The sequence below is a fragment of the Microtus ochrogaster genome, linkage group LG8 (genome assembly GCF_000317375.1).
Source record: "Microtus ochrogaster isolate Prairie Vole_2 linkage group LG8, MicOch1.0, whole genome shotgun sequence".
Classification (NCBI taxonomy): Eukaryota; Metazoa; Chordata; class Mammalia; order Rodentia; family Cricetidae; genus Microtus; species Microtus ochrogaster.
In genome coordinates this window covers 298,713-313,936 of record NC_022033.1, presented here as the reverse complement: position 1 = coordinate 313,936, position 15,224 = coordinate 298,713, and the positions used below count along the sequence as shown (strand labels likewise).

At 53.2% G+C, this 15,224-nt stretch overlaps 2 protein-coding genes across 6 annotated transcripts in view; both read right to left on the bottom strand.

The window, feature by feature from the left end:
• Window positions 1-4,251, bottom strand: part of Uckl1 (uridine-cytidine kinase 1 like 1) — a 13,528-nt gene extending 9,277 nt beyond the window's left edge. The window contains exon 1 of the mRNA XM_005362674.3: window positions 4,061-4,251. Coding sequence (XP_005362731.1) covers window positions 4,061-4,173 — 113 coding nt within the window. The 5' untranslated portion in view covers window positions 4,174-4,251. The remainder of the gene's footprint in view (window positions 1-4,060) is intronic.
• A 58-nt stretch (window positions 4,252-4,309) lies between these two features.
• On the bottom strand, window positions 4,310-15,218 carry Znf512b (zinc finger protein 512B). Of its 5 annotated transcripts, none has more exons than XM_026787056.1 (17): window positions 15,076-15,218; window positions 13,474-13,599; window positions 13,082-13,224; window positions 12,666-12,794; window positions 12,004-12,572; window positions 11,678-11,904; window positions 11,508-11,579; window positions 11,236-11,421; window positions 11,016-11,140; window positions 10,828-10,920; window positions 10,591-10,689; window positions 10,339-10,509; window positions 9,801-9,995; window positions 9,449-9,550; window positions 9,028-9,090; window positions 8,415-8,513; window positions 4,310-7,274 (listed from the first exon to the last, which is right to left on the bottom strand). In XM_026787056.1, exons 2-17 carry the CDS (start codon window positions 13,595-13,597, stop codon window positions 7,023-7,025), a joined length of 2,649 nt encoding a protein of 882 aa, XP_026642857.1. In that variant the 5' UTR covers window positions 13,598-13,599; window positions 15,076-15,218; the 3' UTR covers window positions 4,310-7,022. The 5 variants fall into 5 exon arrangements, with proteins under 5 accessions (XP_026642857.1, XP_005362730.1, XP_026642856.1 ...); XM_005362673.3 differs by having other exon boundaries at window positions 11,275-11,421; XM_026787055.1 differs by having other exon boundaries at window positions 12,004-12,794.
• Window positions 15,219-15,224: the final 6 nt, after the last annotated feature.

Here is a 15,224-nt window from a genome sequence, read left to right as displayed (position 1 = left end):
TCTCTGTGAGTTCGAGACCAGCCTGGTCTATAGAGCTAGTTCCAGGACAGGCTCCAAAGCCACAGAGAAACCCTGTCTCTAAAAACAAAAAAACAAACAAACAAACAAACAAAAAACTCCTAGCACTGCCTGCCTGTAGGCTGTGCCCTGGGCATCACTGGTAAACACAAGGACACACAAAGCCAAGATATTCAGACAGGAATTGAGCAAAGGAGGTAACAGGCAGGGGTTGCTTTCCTGGTTGAGTACCAGCTTCCTTGGGAGAAATTTAAGTACCCTCATGAAGACCCCTTCCAAGGCTTGTGCTGCTGATGGGCAGAGTGCCCAGGTGCAAGCAGATCATGGAGAACTTAGCCAGAAATCCGCCTCATGTTACGTCTGTACCTAGCCCAGCCCCCATGTCCTCCTCAAAGCTAATACCTGTCTCCTGGAGCCAGAGATAAGGTATCACCCCAGTTCTCACAAAAGGGAAAGTAGCACAACATACTTCATCTCTTATCCACAGACAGACAAAGGGGTTTCTGGCCTCAACAAAAGTTCATTTGTACCAACAGAATTAAGAGACACAGCGAATGCAAGACGCTACCACAACCCACAACCCCAAGCCAGCCACATCTGCAGCCCTGAGCTCTGTTCAGCTCCCAGGAGTACCTGCTGGCTGGTTTGTTTTCAGATATCCATGGGCATGCATCACACAAGTCAGGAGTGGTCAGTAGCATTGGGAAGCAGGGTTCTCATCAGCAGGGATTCTGTTGCAACTCACCTGCCTTCTGCTCCAAGAGTCCAGCACCCTGAGATCCTGATGCCAGGGTAAGCTGGGGGGCTGCTCATTGCCAAGGACGCAGGTAGGTACAGAGGGCTCAGAGGTGGGTGTCCCTGGACAGTGGGGTGGCCCAAGTATGTGTGGTCTAGGTGCTAGCAGTGAGAGTATCACTCCCTCTTAGAACTCTGTCCCCAAGGACAGCTTGGGCTTTCTGGCCACCTGAACTAGTCCTCCATGGGTAGAATCACTCCTATGGACGGCACAGCAGAAGAGCTAGGTGGTATTGGACCCCTACCTAGGCTGGCAGCAGTAGCTTACTATATACAAGGGGTGGGGCACAGCAGCTAGGTAGGCCCAGGAGCCCTACTGCACTAAGGGAGCACAATGTTAGTCTCAGAGGCCAAGGCCACATGTATAAGAGGATCATCCTGTTAGGGCTCATGTACCAGATATTAATAGTACTGAGTCTGGCCTGCACAATCCCCAGGCCAGTTGGTGTGAAGTGTATTTCAGTGTTAGCCAGTACGCTCATTGGCTACTTGTGAAGGCCCACTGTATTCTAGTACCTTTTCCCCAAATTTCCTGGAAGAAATACGGTTGTGCCCCGAATGCACATACAGGGAGACAAGCAAATCTGAGGCCCCTCCAGACCAGGATGAATGTCAGTGCTGAGTTGGTTGCCTCTCCCATGGCCTCAAGGTGCCTCCTACAATGATAAACAAATCTGAAACTCTACCCTGGCACACCCAAGAATAACTGTGCCATCCCCCACCTTACAGAAGCTCCAGCAAGTCCTATGGTCACCCAGGCCTCATCAGTCAGCAGGGAAACTGGCACCTTCATGCCCACAGCATAGAGAGAAAGGGAAGATTTGGTCCCAGCCTCAGCTGAAATCTTTACTGACTTAAGATCTAGTCAGAGACGTTCTGCTGGTCTTGGAGTTCTCTTCCAGAGGTGGGTTGGCCTTACTGCAACCTCATCCTACCCAGCTGGCCTCTAGCACAAAGACGGTCTGGCAGGTACTCAGGAAAAAGGAAGTTTCCAAGTGGACTTCACACATCTGAAGAGGAGCCACTCTGGGAGCATCTTGGCGGAGCTCTTCCTACTATCTAGGTAATTCATGGCTATGTCTACATCCCTACTAGACACCTGGAGCAGGACTGGAGCCTATGTATGTTTACATGTATGTGTACGTGTTTATAGTTGGTCCCTCCGCCTCCACTCTCAGGTGGTTGGCTGGATATGGCCTAGGCTTGCTCTGGGAGGCTGATGTTGTTCTGGGCAGGGATGCAGAGTGAAGGGGTCCTAGGGAATCCGTTCACAAGTTTGGCTGGCTGATCACAACAGAGTACCCCATCAGGTGAGGATCACGGAGTATAAAAACAGGCCACAGGTCTATGGGACGCTAACACTGTGCTGGTCTCAGAAAGGGAAGGACTAATTCCAGGTTTGTTACTGTTCTAACAGAATAGATCCTACCTATTGATTCACTAGCCTTGGCCCCAGAACATCAGACCCTGACCCCTGAACTTCATCTTAACCTAGGATATACCAGGCTAACTGGCTAATAACTTTGGCCCCTGAGGTTTCCTCCTTTTAGGCCTCTATTTTAGGTCTCAGGGTTGTCTGAGGTAGGAAGTAGTGTTGGAAGCTGCTCCTCAGTCTTCACTTCCCCCTGGCTACCTACGAGGTGACAGCTCTGTCAACTATGGCTCAGATGCCACCACTCACCAGGGAGTTGCTGCAGTCCTCTATCCTTATCAAGGAAATAGGGGTTACTGAGGACCTCATTGATAAGGAACCTGCATATGACAACATCATGGAAGTAGAGCTGCCTTATAATTTGCACTCCCAGGGGCTGGAGAGATGGCTCAGTGGTTAAGAGCACTGGCTGTTCTTCCAGAGGTCCTGAGTTCAATTCCCAGCAACCACATGCTGACCCACACCCATCTGTACTGAAAGCCCTCTTCAGGCAGAACACTGTATACATACTAAGTAAATTTTGGGGGAGGGGAGTAATTTGAAATCCGCCTCCCTATAAAAAAAAAAGTAATTTGCATTCTCCTATGCAAGAGAAACCAGAATCAAATGTCTACAGCGGGGTCCGCAGAGAGGAAGGCTCATCACTGACCACCAAAGGACTAAGAAAGGTCTCAAGGTTCCTCTGCCATCACTAGATCTATAATCAAGCTACCCCTTTTGGTGCTTCTATGGAAGGCCTGCAAGAGGCAGGGAATGGCTCAGCGATAGTCACCAAGGCCACAATCACAAGATAGAGGCAGGACTGGGAAATTAGAGGCTTCCACGGCCCACTTGCCACACCGTATCCACCTGCATCCCAAGACTCTGGGTGGGCACCATTAGCTTCCCTCCACTCTATAATCTCAGCCCAATATCCATTTTTCCAGGGCAGTCTGTATCTTCTCAGTGTTTCCTCAGGAACCCTCGGAGGATGTGGCCATGACCTCTTTGCTTCTGGTTATATCGAGACATTCTGAACTACAAAGTATCACAAACTCAGCCTTGTTAGACCAAACCAAGTCTTTCGGGCTACCAGTTAGAATGCCTTGGAATGTGTGAACTAGCCGGGACTGGCCTTTTCCACCTTCAGCACCTGCCGACCCGAAGTTGTCCGGGCTCACAATTCCCTAAGCGGTGCTCCTAGGTCCTAGAGCCGGAACAACCGAAAGTGGTGCCACGCGCAGTTCCAAGCGCGGTCACCACCCCCTGGCGGCGGTGGTCTGGAGTTACTACTCGTGATGATCAGGCCGAGCCCTCTCCATGCTCCTGAAAGCCTCGAAAGGGCCCCCAAACATCACCACCCCATCCCACATTTCACAATTACGGCTGGCCGCCAGGTGGGTGTGAGCTGGTGAGATCAAATTAGGGGAACTCAGAAGGTCGAGCACGCCCACCAGCCACTTGAGTGCCTAGAGTCAAGTGCGCAAACGCTAGGGACAGAAATCGAAGCCACACCGGTCAAACAAGGTTTCCACTCTCCGCGCCTCCAAAAGCTAAGGGCTCGGGCCAGTTCCGCCTTCCGTCCTGCTGGGGCCCTCCAGGCCACCTGCCACCTCCCTCTTCCCAGGCAGAGGGTTGCCGACACATGGCCCAGGAGGCCCCAAGGCTCCGAGAACTGGCAAAACCTATCCAGGAACCGCGCGGCTGTGGACACCGAGCTGCCTATCTGCGGAGATACGGCGGAACCACCCGGGCTTTAAGAAGGGATGCAAGCCGGTGCGCTGACCCCTCCCAAGAGGCGAGCGAGGCCCCTGCCTTATCCAGGCCTGCGCCTACCGGTCCTCACACGCGGTCTCAGTTTGCTCGGCTGGGCAGCCAGGTACGTCTGGGGCCACAGCAGATTGTAGGGGCGAAGGGGCAGCGTCCGCGGAGGCCGGCGGCGCAGCCATGGCGTCCTGAACCTGGCGGAGGCCAGGGAAGCGCGCAGGAAGTCTGGCACGCTACGGACTACGAACCCCACAAGGCCATGCGGCAAGCCTAGGGAAGGGCCCGGGCTTCAACACAAACTCAGCCGCACAAAAGCCCTGGAAAAAAAAAATCAATAAACATTTATTTGATACAGTAATTTTAATACATACAGTTGACGGCCCACCACCGCACCACTCTGGGCCAGGGGATGAGGATGGGGACAGATGATCACAAGGCGGGCAGGACCCAAGCTCACCTCAAAACATCTTGCAAATAAAACACTTTGTAGATAGAATATATATGCATGTATATCTATGGTTACAAGTGATAGCCAGAAATGCACTTGTGTAATGAGAACTGCATTAAAACCAAACCAAGGAACCCAAAGTTTAGGAGGCGCTGCAGTCAGGTATGAGGGGTGACCTGGGAAACCAGGCCTCCAGGGCAAAGGGCCTGGGTTCCACCCAGCAGGGGAACACAGGAACTACTCTCCACTCAGAACCACCATAGGGACAGGAAGGCCCAAAGTCCCCAGGAGGCACCAACATCTGCCTGTATAGGAACATAAAGTGCACCCTGGTTCTGCATGAAATGTCTGCCCTTGGCACTTTTCTGGTTTTTTTTTTTCTTTTCTTTTTTTTTTTTTAGGGCAGGGCAAGCACTGAGCCAGAGGTAGATCTGTAGAGACCCTGACTTTTGCATTTTGCCAAGGACCGAGGGTTTGTTTGGGCCTCTAAGTCCAAGTCCATCGTCTCCTGGAGATCTGCCACGATGATCCCCTCTTACTGAGGGTCTGTGTAGGCTGGTGGTTATCTTTAGGCAAGAGTAGGGAGGTGGGCAAACTGATGAACCCTGCCCAGGGAGGGCCTTACCACCTTGGAAGAGAGCTTTATGGACTAGCTTGCCAAAACCCCTTACCAGCCACCACCAGCTGGTACGTATCCAGCTGCCACGTGACAGCTGCCCCCAAATCCACCTCAAAGACAAAGGAGTTAAAGTGCTAAACATCAAGTTACCAGAACCCCGAGTCCCACATCAAAGCCTACATCTGGGCTTTGAGGCATGTCCTGGAAAACAGCCCCCAGCAAACCCAGGTACCTGAGAGGCTGGGGTGGATGGTCACACCCCACAGAAGTGTTGTGAAAGTGCACTTGGGCCCCGTTCCCTTCCACAATTGCACACCACCACCCGGAAGTCCCAGCCTACCCATTTACCCACCTCTGTGGCCACCCTCTCATCATGGCAAAGGTGTGTAGGAACTGAAGAGTCCATTAGACAACCCAGCATATAATGCCCCAGCTGCCCAGAGTCAGAGCCTTCCTAGACATGAGTGTACAAGGATTCCATCCCAAAGCTCCTTGGCACCCCTCCCCTGAGGTTAAGGGGTAGGTGCCAGTTAGTACTATAGCTCAGCTCTACCTTCGGCACCAGGAAACCCTTAGCACCAAAACATAAAAATTTTGAGTTTTGTATAAAAAAAAAAATTAAAAAAGGTTGCTACTTGTCACAGCAACAAGACTAGCATCAATAACATCCAGGAGACACACGCGGGCAAATATCAAAATTCACATCATCCAGGATCAGAAACACAGGCCTCAGCCCAACCCTATCCACACTGGAAAAAGCCTGTTCTCACCTCTCCAGCCTTCTTCTGGTGTGGCTCACAGAGTGGTGGGGCAGAGTCAGAAAGTAGAACCAAGGAGGCCAGATCTCTCTTCCAGGCCTTGCCCAACCTGCAGACCCTGTTATCCTCAGGGCCCCTAAAGGGGTGGGGTCCAGCCTAGAGCTGAGACCCCATCTTTCACTATCCTTCAGTTTCTGTATCAAATGACTGACACTAGATACTGAGGACAGATAAAGCAGGGAAAACAAAAAAGAGGGCTTCCACAGAACTGGGCTTATGGGCCCACCCAACATGGCAGACATAAACAGTCTCTCATAGGCGCTCTTGGGCTAGAGGCTCCTTCTAGCCAGCCTCCGCTTCCCATTGCTGTGGCCTCAAGGAGGAATCCCTTAATGTGCCAACAAGATCAGAACTAGAAGCTGGAGGTGGAGCATTCTAGTCCTTTGCTCTCAGGTTGGTAGCTACTGGTCTGGGCCTCCCTGAAGGTAGAACATACAAAGTTCTTTCCTTGCCTGGAAGGCTACATACTCCAGCATGACAACGCCAGTCAGTGGGGTGAGGCCTGACACACAGCAGGGATGACAGAGCAGGGGAGCAGGCCCAGAGAGGTAGAAAACATAAGCAAGGGGTCATAAGTGGACACGAGAGGACAGATGGGTACCTGGGTGGCTGTCAGGGCAGCATGGCAGTAGCTAGACAGGGTCTGTCCTGGGAGGTAGCTGGGAGTACTGGAGATCCAGTGTCGGGTGAATCTGAGGCCTAAGTGGTGGCAGCCAAGCTGCTCAGGTGCCTCATCAGCCCACAATTATGGGTCACCAGGAATGTCTGGGCCTTGAGGAAGTCAGAGTGGGGACCCTATTGGGCCAGAGGGAGGTGGAGATAGGGGCCATTTGGCTGTTCAAGCACACTTCATGCCCCATGGCGCCAAGGTTCTAGATTCTGCCAGGTCCAAGAATGTCCTTGTAGGGACAGCTGGGGCATCCCAGCCTATTGCACTTTTGCTGCTGCCCCTGGCACTCCCGGGGAGCCCCACCTAGCCATGTGAAGTAGCCTAAACAGGGGGAAGGACCACTTTCAGGGAGATCAGAGTGGTTTGCCAACCCTCTGGACAGATGGGGGTGTGTGTGGAGGTGGAGGACAGGTCTGGAACTGGCTCCCCTAATTTGGACAAAGCTGGGCATGGTGGCTAGGCCCTGTGCACTGGGCTCACTTTTCAGGCGCCTTCCCAACTCCAGTCTTCTTCCCAGTGGAGCCTCGGGCCCCCCTGTCTCTGCCTCCTGGGGGCCAGTCATCCCTGTTAGGTGGCAGTTTAGATGCTGGCTCCTCAGAGGACCGTTCCTTGGGCTTACGGCCCCGCTTCTTTCCTCCGGACAGACTTTTCTTCTTCTCTTTTCTAGGCATCAAGGAATCCTGGCTCCTGGATTTAGGAGGTGGGTCAGCTGAGGTCCGAAACCAGTTCTAGGGAGAGAAAACTTGCAATCAAGACTAGGGACCTTGATCCAAAGCTACAGAACTCTTTTTTTTCCATTAACTTTTTTCAAAGATTTATTTATTAAGTATACAGTGTTCTGTCTGCATATATTCCTGAATGCTAGAAAAGGGCACCACATCTCATTATATAGATGGTTGTGAATCACCATATGGTTGCTGGAAACTGAACTCAGAACCTCTGTAAGAACTGCCAGTGCTCTTAACCTCTGAGCTGTCTCTCCTGCCCTAAATTTTTTTCATTATTATTTTTTTATTGTTGTGTGCATGTCTGGATGTGGGTATGGGGGCCAGGGAGCTGGAGCTATAGACAGTTATTAGCCTCTTGACATGTGTGCTGGGAAACACACTCTGGTCCTCTGGAAGAGCCAGAAGTACTACTCTTAACTACTAATACATTTTTTCCAATCCATTTAAATTATTTTTTGGTCAGGCATGCAACTACTAGAAGTGGCTCAAGACTGGGTTTCCCCTGCCTTGGGAGACTCCCCTCAGGGGCTAGGTACCAAGATAGGGCATTTTGCTTTTTCTTTTTTCTTCAAGATTTATCACTCCATGCTCTTGACACTTCAGGGGAAGTAAACTGTATTTTGAGAGGACACCAGATTTCTCAGGGTACACCATCTGAGAATGATGTGGGAGGGTCTTCTATTTTGAGTTGATTTCATTGGTTAATAAAGAAACTGTCTTGGCCCTTTGATAGGACAGAAAATTAGGTAGGCGGAGTAAACAGAACAGAATGCTGGGAGGAAGTGAGGCAATGGCCATGCCTCTCCTCTCTGGTCAGATGCGATGGAGCCAGCCGCCAGGTCAGGCATACTGAATCTTTCCCGGTAAGACACCACCTCGTGGTGCTACACACATTATTAGAAATGGGTTAATCAAGATGTGAGAATTAGCCGATAAGAGGCTAGAACTAACGGGCCAGGCAGTGTTTAAAAGAATACAGTTTCCATGTTATTATTTCCGGGGCTAAGCTAGCTATGCGGGAGCCGGGCAGGACAAAAAGCAAGCCTGCCCACACCTCCTTTCTACTGAGCCACCTGTTCTCTACAGCCCACCCCCAAGGCCAGTCTCCAGGACTAAAAGCCCAGAAGATAACTTTCATACCTCTGCATGAGTCTTAAGGATGTGGTACTTGACACCGCTCTCAGAGCTGAACTCTTTGGGACATAGCAGGCAGTGGTACTTCCCCACCAGATGGTCCCCCTGCAATGCACAGTGGTCCAGTACTCAACCTTCCGAAGATTCAAAGCACCCACATCTGGTCCAAGCCCTTATCCTGCTGCTAAAAGGTTAGGACTGGGGTCAGCTAGAGAGAAGCTCTACTGTCTTCTTGGATGTGTGTCAATGGTGGGTTTAGGGACTGAAACACTACCCTGCAATAGGATTATTAAACCACAAGAGTAGGAAATAAGAAGAGGATGGGATGAGGAAGTGCTGTAGGGAGAGGTCAAAGTCCTTTGGTGAATGTCCTCATCTCAAGTCAAGTGTGCCTTCTGCTCAGGTCAGGATGGACACTTAAACCATATAAAGAGAATCCAGAGCTGGATTTGGAACCAAACAACTAAAGTGGGAAACAGAGAGGGATTCTGGGCCCTCTGTTGAGGACCTTCTCATCTCAAGCATGAGAGCATTTGCAGTGGACAGGGTAGGGATCTGACACCTATAGAGGTAAACGCTCAGCACCCCACCCACCTGTTGGGGTAACCCCAGTACTGACCTTGCTGCAGCTGGCAAGATGGGCCTTGAGGCCAGACACACTGGAGTAGATGGCTTCACAGCACTGCAGGCAGGAGACAGCTGTGGAAGGAGCCCTCCCACAACTCCACACAAGGGGCATCCCACCCTCAACTCCAGAGTACTATGGGGCTTCTCTGGGGGAAGGTCCCTGAAGTCCTGGATTTTGGGCAGGATAAGTAGATGGGTCCTCAGGCTGAAGTCCCTTTTGTTGACATGGTATCTATCTATGTGAAGACTCTACAGAAACCCAAGGTCAGAAATAGGCTGGTCACACTAAATATGGTTACTTCCCAATAAGACACTCACTGTCTTAACCTCTACTGTAGCCTGAAGGGTCAAACCTAAGTCCTCTATCCTGGAGCCCCAACGCCCACTCCCACTATATGCTGGTCCCAGCTTACATCATTGGGACAGTTCACATGGCCTTTCTCCTTGACTTCATTCTTCCATGCCTCCAGCAGCTGGGGGTTAAGTGTAGGGAGGCCTGGCCGAGTGTAGTTGAGCTGCAAAGCCAGGCACAGCACCAGGTGAGCTTCAGGCTGAGGCACATGTTGCTCTGACACAATGCATGTGCTTCTGCAGCAGGCTCATTGCCCCTTCACAGATGGGGTTAGATGGCCAAGGTCACAAGAACATGGCTGCCACAGGGGAATCAAATGAGGCCTGTCCTGGTCAGAGACCAAGAAGTTGGGGGAGCAATTAGGGAATGACCAAGGGCCAAGATCCTGCCCATCCCTTAGGTGGGCCACTCACCCGTGCAGTCTCAGGCACGAGGTCATCCTTCATGCGCCGTTTGGTCCAGTCACGGGCCAGCTCATCCTCTGCAATCTCCTGTAGATGGAACACGGCAACCTGGGCCGACGTGCGACGGATGCGACCACTTGGGGTCCGTTCTACTCCAAGCAGGTCCCCAGACTCAGGGATTTTGTCTGTGGGCTCCTCAGGGGGCTAGAGAGCAAGGACACACAGAGGCCGGTCTAAGTCATGGAGAAGGAAGACATCTAGAGACCAGGAATTAGAGTTGGCATAAGCTGTAGGCCATTCGTGGTCTCTGCAGGTACTGGGGGACCCAGGATACATGCCAGTGGTGGGAGATATAGACACACACACACACACACACACACACACAAAAACAAGACCCGGAGGCACCAGGCTGCCATCCTTCCTCCCGGGAAACACAAGACCAAAGGCAAGGATTACATCTATCAGAGAGCACATGAACTCACAAACACACGCATGACACAACACAGGCCATTAGAGCAAAGGACATGGCAGATTATAGGCCACTCACCGGGGCTGTGTGCTCTGAACGTACATGATAGTCATGGCCAGCCTTGGATCGGTAAGTCTTGCCACAGTGGGAACAGGGGAAGGAGGGACTGTCTACCTCACATGGTGGCTTCCCACAGCGCCGCTGATGGTACTGATAACCCATGAGGCTGGAGAAGGCGGCTCCGCAGCCCTGGGAATCCAGGTCAGAGACCAGGTAAGTAATCATCCAGGTTCCCAAGTCCTGAACTCCCACACATGGGCCAACACAGACCTCTTGGGGGCAGCGCAGCCGTCCCATCTGCTTCAGCACCTTTCGAAGCCTCTCTCGTTCCTCCTGTTCTCCCCCTTCAGAGGCCTCAGCATCAGTGGGCTGGAGACAGAGCAAGCCTCAGACCTGATGCCAGCCAGGAGTTAGGGCCACAGATCCAAAATCAAGCATAGAGGAGCAGTGGTGGAATGAGAGGTCAGCAGTCAGGGCTGGACAGGGAGCGGGGGTCAGGCAGCGTACCTTGGCACTGTGTTCAGCCATGGTGTGGTAGTTGAGGCCAGCCTTGGACTTGAACTGTTTCCGGCAGTGCTGGCATTTGAGAGCTTCCTGCAACTGTGCACAGGGCCTAACTATGAGAAACCCATCAAGGTCAGGGCATCTTCCCTCCCGGTACCCTGAGGGGGTGGCGGTGGGTGCAGGAAACTTACCTTATGACATACTTCCATGTGCTTTTTGAGCCCCACGAGGGTCTTCCGGGTAACCACATTGCAGGTAGGGCAGATGGCCTCCCCCCGTTCATGGATGGCTCGCTGCCACTGCTCCTCAGGGCCACCTGTGAGGCAGGGCCAGGCCTCAGGCTTGTGGGGCTCCTGAGTGCCCTGGACTCCAGGGGCAGCCCCCATGCCTTTGCTACAGGATCCAGCCCACCATGGAGACCTGTCCTGGGTCCTGCCAGGCAGCCCCCACCTGGGGCTGGGTGGGCCACAGGAGCTGGTGCCTCCTTGCTGACAGTGACAGGGGTGGCCAGCACCTTCTTCCGCACTTCCTCGGAGCCTGATCCTTCTTGTTTCTTGGAGCGATGAACTCGGGCCTTGTCTTCAGCTTTGGCCAGGCCTGTGTGCACACACAATGTGGGTAAGACATACAGGCTAAATACTGATAAACTCAGTACAGAGGTCTCCAGCTGGCTGGGGTCTCACCTTTGAGCCCAAAGGTCCCTGAGATAGATGGCTGCTCCCCTGTAAATTTCTTGGGTGTTTTCTGTTTCCTTCCTGACTCAGGGGAGAGAAAATGAGTGCCAAGATTCTGGTCACCGACCTACTGAAAGCCAGAGCCCGCCACGGCAAGCCTCCCAGAACTCTTATCTTACTGTGCTTTGTGCGCTCGGGGTCCTCCTCTGGGGGGGACGCTGGGTCTGCAGGCCGCAGCGCCTCTTTGCCCACCAAGGGCTTGCTTCCTGGCAGTAGGGAGCTGTTGTTGGGATCTGTACCCAGCTGGAAAGTCACATTCTGGCCCATGGTGGATGGGCCATACTGTCCATTCTCTGACCTTGCCTGCTTGGGCAGGATGGGGCAGGTGTCCAAACTGTCTGCAGCCCTGCAAGTGGCAGGTAAGGTGAGGTCCAGGCGAACCCAGTGGCCCTCTCACACCCCCAGGCACATCTGACAACTTACCACCCCAAATGACTTCCTGTACCTTTTCTTATTGCTGTTCTTGCCTGTAGCACGAGGTGTTTTGTTCTCAGATTTGGTCAGCAATACCATTTTGCAGGGTGGTGTGTGTCTGCTGATGGCAATAGGCCTGCTGACCGGCACTGGCTTGCTGACCACAATGGGCCTGCTGACTGGTACTGGCTTGGTGAGTGGTACAGGTTTTGTAACTGTCACAAGTTTGGTAACCGGCATGTGTTTGGTGAGTGGCACAGGTTTGGTGATTGGGATGGGCTTGGTGACTGGCACAGGCCTAGAGACTGGCATGGGCCTACTGACTGTGACAGGCTTGGTGACTGGCATAGGCCTGCTGACTGTGACTGGCTTACTGATGCCAATGGGTTTGCTGACTCCCACAGGTTTGCTCACTCCGATGGGCTTGCTGACCCCAACAGGCCGGTTGATGGTGACCGGCCGGCTGACTGGGCCAGGCTTGGGGGCAGGCAGGGGATGGTCCATGTGATTCCAAATCCGGTGCTTCTCCAGCTGGGTCTTGGAGGTGAATGCGGCCTCGCAGAAGGGGCAAGGGAAGGCCAGCCTATCTGAGATAGCACCCTGGGCAGGGAGGGCAGGTGTGGGATGGGGCCCCGGGGGCCTCTGCCCAGATGCACTCCCAGGCCTCCTCTTCCCCGACCCAGAGCCCCTTACCCCTTGGCACCGCTGATAGTGGTACTTGAGCCCATAGATGCTGGGGAACTCTAGCCAGCACCCTGAGTTTGGACACTTCACCCTTGAGTGTGCCTTGAATTCATCTTTCCACTGGTTCATCAGGGAGAGCTGGAGAGAGGAAAAGGTCAAGCTGTTGACCTGCAGCTATCCAGGCTCAAAGCTCCCCCAAACCAAATGAGCTCTTTAACCTCAAGAGCAGACCAGGAGTCAGACCTATGCCATGGACTAGTTAACATAGCCCACTGGGATCTTGTAACAGTCAGATTCAAGGGCCCTAGGCCACATGCTGAGACAACCTGGCACAGGATGTGTAGGGGGCAGAGAACGGTAGGGCAGTGGCCTTCACAGGCTGAATAGTATGCTCCCACCCCCATCCCCACCCTCACGGAGCTCACAGGAATATCTCGGAGAGCTTGGTTCTCAGCTTTCGGTCTCCCTTTTTTCTTCCCTTCAGTCCTGTCATTGGCTGGGTTTCCGGGATCAAAGCAGAGTGGAGCCTGGCTAGGCACTGAGTGTCCACTGTGTACCACTGGCATACCTACAGCACAAGAGACAGCAAAGTTTAGTGGCTATGTAACACCAGCAACTCCCAAGGGGCAGCAAGCCCTGTCCGAGTCTTGGCTTACTTACACCAAGGCCAGGGGCTATAGTTAACCCAGGCCAAGAGCCTAAGCCTCAGGCTAACAATCTCCACTCCATAAAGGTCCTCAGGATACCCAAGGAGGTAGCCTACTTTACCACCTGCTATCTGTATCCTCTAGAATTGATTTCTGCCCTAGCTCCTCACCCAGCTTTGGTGGGTCCTGCAACATGGGAAGCTGGACCTCCTTCCGGCTGCCACCCTTTCCAGATCCACTTTTGCTGGACCCTTGAAGCCGGCGGCCTCCTCCAACACAGAAGGATTCAGTCATTTCTGTAAAGCAAGCGCACAAACCTATGAGCTGAATGGGCCCAACCCAGGACTTTACTGGGGCCATCCTAGATGCCCACACGGGGACTCTAGCCCTGGCCTTCTTTATATGTCACATCAAAAAGCAAGTACTGGGGGCGTCTAACTAAGGGAAGGGGTTTGCGCAGACAAGGTCTCTCCAGATAACTCAGAAGGCATGAGCGCTGCGCTGTGGAAAGAGTTGAGACTCTCACTACATTGGATACACTTGCCGCACCCTCATCTAGACACAGTGCCATACTGTGTTCAGAAAGGGCCTATGCGATAGGAGGGAGGCTAATAATATCCCTCTCGGGGGACAATCAACACCAGTAATGGTTGCTGGCTCAAAAACAGCCATGCCATGATGCCTTATGGACACCTTCTCCTCAGCGCCCTGGACCCTGCCCATTCAGACATCATGTGATACTAACGTACCCAGATAGGCACCCTAGAAGACCTCTCTATGGACACAGAAGCAGCCAACGTGGGTGTTGAAGGCCCGCTTCCCCACCACGTGCAACCCATCTCTCTGGTGGGCAAAGTTAAGACTCACTGGAGCTCCATTTTGGTCTCCATGCTTGCTGAGCCATCCCTACCTGCCTGTCTTCTCAGCCTTCTGTGTAGTCAGGGCTCCTCCACCCAGATGATGGCACTGGTTCTGATCCTAAGCCAGCATAGGCCACCATTTCCGGCTGTTCTCAACATCTAAGTTCCTTGCCTAGGAACCCACTTCAGCTAAACGAGTTATGGCCAATACTGGCCCAAGCTCCAGAGCCTGCCAGGCTGAAGTCACAGAACATGCCCGCGGGCGAGGGGGTGGGAGGCATCTCACACCCCCTACCCCCGCTCAGACGTCCCAACCCTGGTACATCTCAAACCCTGAAAAATGAGGTGGGGGCGCTCAGCATAGCCATGTAGAGGCCTCTGGGAGGCACCCAAAGCCACAGAAGGGGGCGGTACCAAAGAGCAAGGTTCAAGCAGGTGAGCTCTCTCCTGACAGCTTTTGATTAACTCAAATCAGAGGGGATGTATAGGGGCTGCTATATCCAGGAGCGCTCAGGTTAGAGGTCAGGACAGTCATTGTCCACTGCCAAGGACAACACCCCATCCTGGGCCTAGGTAGGAGGGAAGGGAGGGTCTTAAATCAATCAAAGTTCCCTGAGTGTCCTCGTTTTGTAGCTTCAGAAGGAAACGACTCATTCAGAATCCTAATAACATTTAAGGCCAAGGGTAAAGGGCGTGCTGCACCCTTCCAGTCCTTCAGTGCCTGAGCAGAGATCAGAGTTAGGGGTGAGGCACGGTGGCCAGAGAAGGAAAAAAAAATCCCTCCACCACCTGGGGTCCCCAGGTTCTCGCTTGTAGCCTGCAGGGAATAGGGTGCCGCCGCGGACTCAGGCCACTCGCCTAGCCTGGCGATGCGCTGCCAAGAGGAGCACCTGAAGGCCCGTGGCCACCCACCTGTCACCTGAGGCCGGACACGGACGGCAGCCTGGCCCGGAAGCGCCGACCGCGGGGGGGCGAAGGCAGTGAACCAAAATGGCGACTTTTTCTGGAGAAGGAGGAGGCGGGAGGACGGCGCCGGCGCGGGGAGCGGGGCGCGGCGCGGG

Coding starts and splice junctions, on each gene's coding strand:
- Znf512b (XM_026787055.1), bottom strand. CDS start 13,597: ATGACTGAATCCTTCTGTGTTGGAGGAGGCCGCCGGCTTCAAGGGTCC. Junction 11,141..11,235: donor ACCCAGGACAGGTCTCCATG/GTGGGCTGGATC, acceptor CCTGCCTCACAG/GTGGCCCTGAGGAGCAGTGG. Junction 9,551..9,800: donor TCGTGCCTGAGACTGCACGG/GTGAGTGGCCCA, acceptor CTGGCTTTGCAG/CTCAACTACACTCGGCCAGG.